The sequence below is a fragment of the Bidens hawaiensis genome, unplaced genomic scaffold (assembly GCF_021521415.1).
Source record: "Bidens hawaiensis isolate Kalapana, Puna unplaced genomic scaffold, B.hawaiensis_p1.1 tig00002507_1, whole genome shotgun sequence".
NCBI lineage: Eukaryota > Viridiplantae > Streptophyta > Magnoliopsida > Asterales > Asteraceae > Bidens > Bidens hawaiensis.
Genome location: NW_027491137.1, coordinates 2,190,399 through 2,200,355, shown reverse-complemented (window position 1 = coordinate 2,200,355; position 9,957 = coordinate 2,190,399). Strand labels below are relative to the sequence as shown.

The window sequence follows — 9,957 nt, the reverse complement described above, 5'->3', positions numbered from 1 at the left end:
TACCACCGATGTTTACTTGTGTCGCCGCTTTAAACCCCTACTTGAATGTTCCCGGGGTTGAGGCGTTGATCAAGAAAATATTTGACAAGTTCACTTACGGTCACCCAATTGTTTAGTTCTTTTATACGAAATCCTACCTTACAACGCGGAAATCAAAGGCAGTTTAATATATCAAATTGATTCGATAGACAAAGTTAAACAATCAAACCTAGACGGACTCCTTACAAAGAACTAAATCTAGCAATCCTGATCAACAAAGACCTATCAATAACCTAACACCTTACAACTATTCAGGTTAGCAGCACACTTAGGTTTATTTAATTAATAATTATTATTCCTATGATCTTAGTGCACATCAATCATAAAATAATCAAAAACACAAAGTAATTGACCTAATAGCAACCTATCATAATGACAAACAATATTCTAGGCAACTATGGAATAATAACAATTAATCAAACAATCCTAAATATCCATGCGCATCAATTTAATATAAGTAAACCTTTTACTAAACCATAAAAACCATAACGCGAATAAATCCCATATCAAACCAAAACATCAAGATAAGTTCATCATAAGCCTAGGCAATCCATAACGTTTAGCCTAGCATTTTAAAATTAAACGAAACAAACAAGTAAGAATTCATGGCGATAAAATAAACGAAAACGAAAGAAACAAAAGATAAAACCCGTGTTCTTCGCCTTCAACCAATATGCGCAACACCAGCTGATTCTTCGACTCCAAAGCTGCCGGAAACTCGTCTCAGTCGCCTCGGAACTCACCAAATTCGGATGGAAGATTAAGGTATGATTAATGGTGAGTTTAGGGGTCTTTATATAGGCAACAGGGGTCCAAAAATAGGTTTAAACGGTTAAACAGGAACATTTTGGAAATCCGGACACCGCCACCACCCGCCGCTCCGCGCGACAAGCCTCTTCCCCTTGGCCGCGCAGCGCACCGGCCTAGGGGGCTGGTCCACCTCGTCTGGTCCGGTTCACTCCTAGTTCGGTCCGGTTCGTTTCCTGATGCGTCGGTTCTCCGGTTCGGCTTGTTTTTTTATCATTTTTCTCCCTCTTTAACCACGAACACGTCACGGGACCTACATTTATTCGACTAAGTTAGTAGTATACAAATCTTAATAAAAACCGAACATAAACGATTAAAATATTAATTAAAATATACAAGGGATTAATATATATTTATCCTTATATCAGGACAAGCTTATAAATATGATGAATGTTGTTCGTGAGTCAACGGCTAAGAGGAAAAGGGTAACACACCAACAAATAAACTTGGGCGATATAGTGGAGCCAACTATGTTGAAGGTGCATCGGTCGATAATATTCGCAACCTTGATGTTTTGGCTTGGTGGAAAGGAAAGCAAAACGAATTTCCTATTCTTTCCGCCATGGCTCGTGACTTGCTAAGCATCCAAGCTTCAACGATTGCTTCGGAATCGGTTTTTTCACTTAGTGGAAGGATATTATCGATGCGAAGAACCAAACTCACTCCGGAGTTCTTAGAGATGTGCATTTGCCTAAAGGATCATTTGGACACGGTGGATCGTATACAAGACAATGCGAACTTCGAAGATGAAATACCACTTGAACGTCCAATTCATGATGAAGAGGTGGAAGAAAGGCAATCTTCCGGGATATCGGGTGAAGAAGACGAAGGCGAAGACGTTTGAAGAATTTTAGTTTGTATTTGTTCTATTAGTTCTACTCATGTAATATGTAACACGAATCACTCGATCAATGTAACCGGTTTTTAAAGTGTTATTGGTTTGTTTTAAATAACAACTTTTCTTAAACTAACTCTAAAAGTCATAAACATATATATATTACATATATACAAAACAACCACTTCATTAATTTAACGTTATAGCGGAACAACGAACATTTTATTATAAAACGATTAACTACAAACATTAGTAAACATAAAAATTAAAATAACAAACACTATTCGTCGTGTTCATCCCGCTCTCTACACCCATTAAGCTTTGTTACCGGCGGCAGGGCTTGAAATGCAGAGCCGGGCGACTCTCCCGCTTCCGCTTTTTTGGCGTCCAAATTTTTTTTCCTTATAATACTTATTGGTATGCTTACGGAGAGTGGAATTCGACCCTGCTTTCAAAAACTTGCCACAGTATTTGCAACGCGACATCTCCTGCGTGTCGTTCATAATACACAGGTCATAGTGAACCCAAAACCTCGGCGCATCTCAGGGTGTCGATGACCATAACAACATTATCGTTGGTTGCCATTGATTTAATCTAAATTGTGTTTTAGAGTTAGGGAAGTGGTTTAACAAGTTAGGAAAGTGTTTAACAAGTTAGGGAAGTGGTGTAACAAGTTCCAAACTTAAACCTATCTATATATAGTATGTGTGTGTGTTTTATATATCCAAAACTAGTTCCAACGGTCTAAAAACGGCTATATAGCCGTTGGAACCGGTTCCCAACAGTCATATTTTGTTTAAAATGGAAAACCCTATGGAACCAGTTTTCTGGTATAACTCGTACCCGGTTCCTACCCTACCCGGTTTCACTGTGTTCTGATTATTTTCCATCGGGTCGGGTCCGGTTCCTGACAAGAACCGGTTCCAGTTTGTATCCGGTTCCAAAAAACCGGTTCCTACCCGATTCTGGGTTTAAATAATACCATATATGTACATCTCTAAGTTTTGCTTATAAAAATCCATCAACTCAACTTTTACCTATAAAAGTTCTTTCAGTTGTTGACTTTGAACATACCTGTGAAATACTAAGAATACATGAGGAAATCATATTACTACCATTAATAATATTAACTGAATAATAAGAACGTCATAAACACTGAATAATTTAACAAATATAAGTTGTGGATGATATTGTTTGTCAAATAAACATATGTGGATGGCGTTAAACTCAATAACTATAAATCATAACGTGGGAATCGTATTACGATGTAATTTCACAATGAAAAACACATATAAGAATGAAAAATCAAGAAAAACAAACCACTATATCAAACAACAATAAATTGCAATATAAGTTTATTCTAGCGGTTCGATTTCAAGTTTATTTATTGATTTATTTTCCAGTTGCATACCTCGTGTCGATTTCAAGCTGCTTCTTTCTTTTCGATTATGCTTCGTGGCGTGCATCATTTCAGTTTACTAAGGTTTGATATATTCATCGTTCCTATCCTTTCCCTTTATTATTTTCCTTTTTTTAACAAAAGAGCCACGTAAGTGAAATAACCGGTTCAACAAGTGTCAAGTCTTCTTTTTAAAAAAAATCACATTTATGTTCAAATTCAAAAAATAGAAGGACTTTCAAACGCAAAAGTTGAGTTGATAGACTTTTATAAGCAAAACCATAAAATAAGTTTTTTTTTTCTTTTGGTAGTTAACCTTAGTAAAAACATGTTACCACAGCACGTCATAGTTCTCTTGAACAGCTGTTAAACCACGGGGAATTAGTTTTTAAACATAATAAAAACATGAATAATTATGTCAAGTAGAAACTTACAAAGATACACAAGCATGACCTCCACAATAATAGTGTAGTTACAATAACTGTTACTTCAATTGTCACTGCTACAAGCTATTCCACAAACAAATCCAAACATCAACCATAAAACATAAATATATGCATCACCATCAGTTTAAGAACCGCAGCAAGCCGATTTCTGAGCAGGTTCACCGCTCCCGCCAGCTGCATCTGGTTGATTAATTTTAATTGTAGATGGCTGCAATGATTCAGAGTGTTATGTTTTATCATTAACAGGAGGGAAGGAAATTAGAAACTATAGCTTAAAAACAAGCAAGCCATATGAGCGGAAAGGCCAAGTGGACCCAATGTGTATCTCCAATCCATAAAACTAGGTGTGTAAACAAGCCAAGTTTAAACAAGCTCGAGCCTAAAAAATAAGCTTGCTTGATAAACAAGCTCAAGCTCGAGTAGGCATCTGAACTATTATATATATAACTTTTACAAAATATATATACATAACAATTATTAATGGCACCGTACCTCAGCCTTAGTGTCGGTCTCTGAAAGCCTTTGCTTGATATCCTTTGCTATCGAAAAGAAAACTTCTTCAACGTTTAGGTTTGTTTTTGCACTCTGCCAACAACATAAATCATATAAGGTTTTCTTTAAATCGTCTCATAAAAGTAACTAGAACATTAACATGTCAGTGGGTTTACTTACAGTTTCAAAAAACTTAATGCCATATTCATCAGCAAGTGCTTGCCCCTTTGCGGTTGGTACAGCCTACAGTAAAATGTGATAACGGTTTTATCTTTTTGGTTTTCTTGACAAACAAAAATCTTTCAAATCATAAAAAAGCACAAATATGATATACCCTTTTGCTTTCATCCATATCAGCCTTGTTCCCGACCAAGATCTTGTTAACATTATCAGAAGCATGTTGTTCAATGTTGCGAATCCAGTTTCTTATGTCTTATCAGGAAGCAAGATTAAATACATAAGTGGCATTTTCGTAATATTAGAGTTGAGGGGAGGAAAACTTACTGTTGAAAGATGATTCATCTGTCACATCATACACCAGCAAAATGCCCATAGCTCCCCTGTAGTAAGCTGGAGTTTGGAGGGTAAAAGTGTAAATTACATGGCATTATGATAAGAAACAAAAAAAAACAACTAAAAAGAACATTTAGAACTTTACCGGTTGTGATTGTTCGGAACCGTTCCTGACCAGCTGTATCCCAGATTTGGAGTTTGATCCGTTTGCCATCAAGTTCAATGGTTCTTATCTTAAAATCAATACTGTATCACAAGCTTAGTATATAAAATGTTACAAAAAATACATCAACTGTTCGTGTAGTGTAGTAGTTATGAAGTTAACTCACCCAATGGTAGTGATAAAACTAGTAGTGAAAGAACCATCAGAAAAACGCAAAAGAAGGCAACTCTTCCCGACACCTGCCAATGAAGGAAAGAAATGGAAATATTCGCATGTGATTAATGATATCTAAGCTCAGGTGTTTGTGTTATCATGCAGACTCACATCAAAGCTACAAAAATTTGTTCCAAAATATGAAGAATAACTGAGTAAGAACCCAATATTTTCAGAAATCAGATGGTAGAATTCAGTCCAAATGAAGCATGTTATAGAATTTATGTATAAAATAGGCATGGAAAAGATATCAGGGAATTATGGCAATATTAAAGAAACTCTAGTACAAATTGCTATAATAAAATATGGACTCCATTTATTAGAGGTTGAAATTATTCTTGCATTCCATATGTAGTTAGGATTGTTTGTAATTTTGTATCAAGTACATGGGATGGTTGGTAACTTGGTATTATAGTTATGAAATAAATGGTGTGGTCCACATACTTTATGGATAATGTTGGGGTGTGTAAAAGAAAAAAAGACAGAAGTTTGTCAACAAACACAATCTTTATTATAGTGGGGTCTTTGATCTACATTTTATAAGAAAATAATGAAAAAAATATAAAGAAAATAAATCCTTCATCAGGATACATAATTGCAAGAAAAGGAAAGGATAAGTGAGATAAAGACAGATTAAAAAATTATAAGAAAATAATGTTTAGAAATTATGAAATTTACCAATTAGAGATCTCAACTATTATTCACCATCAACAATCATCAACAGTTGAATGTTACCACCTTGATGAACAGAATGTCAACATCTCAACTGTTATTGTTTGAATGTTTGTTGATGGTAAACAATTTTAACAAAATTGGAAGAAAAAAATAGTGCTACTAATATGATTATCTGTAATTATGTATGACTAATAAATCAATTTTCCAAGTGTGTCACTTAAAGATACGTTGCCATTTTATTTACTTGCTTCCTATGATATGCCAAGCAGTATCAGAGCCAAAAGAATCTTCGGGCATCGTACTTACATTAATTTACAGCTCCATAAAGACCATAACCTACCGGCTTTCATGACAAACCATAACAACCTTACCCCCTTTATGCATTATTTCTTCATAACAGTTATTTCAGCTAAGGTATTCTAGCCAGTTCTATAAAAAGAGAAGAAAAACCTTTTTAATATGCAAACCCAAGAAATATTTAAAATATCCCTTGCGGTAAGTTATGAGTAAAGAAACTAGCTTTTTCCATTGTAGTTATGGAGACAACCAAAATACTAAATATACAATTTGAAAAGCATGTATTATGCTTTCGGGTAAACTGTATTTGTTTGTTTTGTAGAACTAACATGGACAATTCAAGTAACTATCATCAATGCAGCAATTATTTGGTTGTTATTAGCTTCATTGCTTAGGTGCATTAGTTAGAATAACGTTACTGTTTTCTTAATCTAATATATCCAAGATTCCGCAATTTATAAAGTCATACTATATAAGTATATATTAATGTTATCAATCAAATCTATCGTCATAATTAGAGAACTTTATGACTATTTAGTTTGAGTTTCATGGCCAATAGTGTAATGTCTCGTCCTCTATTGTAGTTCTCTCCTCAACCCCTCTATTACATCTCTCGAACACATTACACATCCGTGGGCTTTAAACTGTTAGTTCACACAACATCATATTAGACGTGTTCCAACCAATTTAAAAGTTCAATGAGAGTATCAATAGACTTAATCTGAACTTTAATTTCACATAAAGTGCATTTTTAACATGGAAACTATCACCCATATCCTTGCATAAATACTATTGTACATGTTCAAGACAACTGCGTCGAGCCAAACCAACAATGTTGTATTTATTATAACACATCCTACGGCCTGTGTCTCTACATCTCTCGAAGAAAGCAGCACCATTAGCAAGAAACTGTCTGAAATGCATTCTCTCACACGCACACATCAAACCTGACTTTTATTTGTCAAACTCAGCGTCTTCTTTCTAGATGGAAAACTAAGTTTATGACAGACAGATTGCCAGCCACAAACACGACATCAAACAACTGCTTTTGACCCAACAACTCAACAAGCTGAGTGTACAGGTAATGAAAACGCTAGAGAACACTACATTAGCATATTGCACAAACAACAATTCAATGATCAAGACATTAAACAATCCAGAGACAAACACCATGTTATAAAATAAAAATTGCACCAATTTAACCTAGATCTATACAAAAACCACCAGAGTCATAAGCTAATAGCATGCAAATTGCAGGGGTTAATTAAGAGAAACTTACCGCTATCACCGATCAAAAGAAGCTTAATAAGGTAATCATAATCTGCACGTGCCCTGACAGGTGGAGCGGCCATCGTATAATAATCAAATTAAAGTCAAACAAAAGTGCAAACACTTATATCTGTTGACCAATCAAATCAAATTCAGAAATTAGAAACGAAATATGAATTAAATTAAAAGCAGAATACGCACCGAATCAGAAATCGATCAGCGATCCGCCTAAAGTTTGAGGTAGGGAGTGATATGAGTGAGGCAGTATGATATTTACAGGTGGCTCCGGTCAATGAAGGAAAAATATAATAAAATAAAATGGGGGGATGATGAATGGAGAAGGTGTTTGTTTCCTTCCGGGGTTGACGTGGGACACCTGTCGGTTTTTTTATTTAACGGAAACAAACCAGGTGACTGACTGTAATGTCACCCAACACCATATAAAAGTAAATTCTGTATTATAAAAATTTAAGTTATTCTACTACTAATTTCCACATATTTACATAGCATGTTTGGGGCTGAGTTTAAAAAATGTTTATTGGCTTATTAATGTTTTTAAAATACTAATAAACTAAAACCTGTTTGACAATCACAAAAAAGTTTCCCATTTTAGCTTTTTGAAAGGGTTAAAAAACAGTTTTTCAAAAGCCCAAAATCCTGACTTTTCAAAATGAAACTTCAAAAAAGCCAATAAGCTAATAAGCATTTTTTAAACTCAAACCCAAGCATGCCCTCAAACACAAAAACACACATAGTGTGTTATGATTAAACAATTTAACCCGACACGAGTAACACGCCTGGTGTTTTATCGGTTATAGTCAATGTTTTGAAACACCAAACTCGTCATTCATCCATTTATTTTAGGTTTACTGGTAAGGCTGGTTAGATCATTTCAAACCATATTGTGTAATAATCGATTAGATTTATAAAAAGTGAACGTAAAATATAAAAACAAAAGTTTCATTTAATTTCTATTCTTAATTTATGGACTGATGTCAATAAAAGAGTTTAAAAATATAAAGATTTTTTTTTTCTGAAATGTTGCATGCCTATAAAAGCACAGGGATAGATTAAAATAAAAAGTTACTTGATTTGTGAAAACTCTATAAACCAATTCTCAACCACATGTTTTTAATTAGAGTTTGAATTATGTGGTTCACAATTAAAGTTAATAAAAAATTATAAATATAAATATAACATTTTCTCTCTCTTGAAAACATATAAAAAAATTAGTAAAAAAATGTTAAAAAATAGCAAAACAAATTTTTTTTATGTTCTGATGTTTTGTATTAAATGTTACAACATATATTACGTATGCAAAAAAAAACAAAACAAAACGATGTTACATAGGGTTTTCACGGGTTTTCATAACTCAAATGGGTTTTCATTCTATACTTCCCCTATAGGTTAAGGTTAAAATGAAAACTCACTTAAGTTGTGAAAACTCTAGAAACTCATTCTCAACCACATGTTTTTAATTAAAGTTTAAATCTTGTGGTCCTCAATTAAAGTGAATAAAAATTGTAAATACAAATATAATTTTCTCTCTCCTGAAAACATATATAAAAATTAGTAAAAAAATGTTAAAAAATAGCAAAACAATTTTTTTTTATGTTCCGATGTTTTGTATTAAATGTTACAACATATATTACGTGTGCAAAAAAAATGTTAACAAATAGCAAAACAATTTTTTTTTATGTTCCGATGTTTTGTATTAAATGTTACAACATATATTACGTGTACAAAAAAAACAACACAATGTTACATAGGGTTTTCACAACTCAAATGTGTTTTCATTCTATACTTCCCCTATATATATATATACACACACACACATATAGGAAAAAGTTAACATACAAATAAAATTAACGTGCTAAACGTGAGAATCAAACAGAGCAATTATATATACAAATAGAGTAATTATGTAATTACATCATAGAGTAATTATGTAATTACTCTATGATGTAATTACATAATTACTCTATTTGTATATATAATTACTCTACTTGATTCTCATGTTTAGTACGTTAATTTCATTTGTATTTGATCCAAACCCTATATATATATATATATATATATATATATATATATATATATATATATAGGCAAAGTATAAAATGAAAACCCATTTGAGCTGTGAAAACCCTATGTAACATCGTTTTTTTTTGTTACATGTAATATATGTTGTAACATTTAATACAAAACATCGAAACGTTAAAAAAATGTTTTGCTATTTTTTAACATTTTTTTACTAATTTTTATATATGTTTTCAGGAGAGAGAAAAAGTTATATTTATATTTACATTTTTTATTCACTTTAATTGTGGACCACAAGATTTAAACTTTAATTAAAAACATGTGGTTGAGAATGAGTTTCTAAAGTTTTCACAACTCAAGTGGGTTTTCATTTTAACCTTACCATATATATATATATATATATGTATATATATATATGTATATATATATAGGATCAAGATCATGTGAGAACTTTTTGGGAATTGAGAACTATGAGAATCATTTTGGACCACAAAAAAACCCAAAAATAAAAAATTATTAAAAAAATAAAAAAAGTAAAAAAATCAAAGTTCTTATTTATCATCCCGATTTCTAAAAAAAAATTCTCGGTTTAGCTAAATTATACATATACATATATGTACACACATGTTTTTTTCCTATACACATATGTATAATTTAAGGTAAATGATAATGTACATATGTGTATATTACATAACTAGAGATTAAATGAAAGTATACATATGTGTATAGGTATAATACCAATTAAAAAGAAAAAAATCGGTTTTTTTTTATT

At 32.5% G+C, this 9,957-nt stretch overlaps 1 protein-coding gene across 1 annotated transcript; it reads right to left on the bottom strand.

Annotated features, from left to right (window-relative positions):
• Positions 1–3,443: 3,443 nt before the first annotated feature.
• Positions 3,444–7,262, bottom strand: LOC143619751 (ras-related protein RABE1c-like). Its single transcript, XM_077091608.1, has 8 exons — positions 7,159–7,262; positions 4,861–4,933; positions 4,677–4,777; positions 4,523–4,588; positions 4,353–4,450; positions 4,199–4,261; positions 4,019–4,111; positions 3,444–3,734 (listed from the first exon to the last, which is right to left on the bottom strand). Exons 1-8 carry the CDS (start codon positions 7,229–7,231, stop codon positions 3,651–3,653), a joined length of 651 nt encoding a protein of 216 aa, XP_076947723.1. The 5' UTR covers positions 7,232–7,262; the 3' UTR covers positions 3,444–3,650.
• Between the last annotated feature and the right edge of the window lie 2,695 nt (positions 7,263–9,957).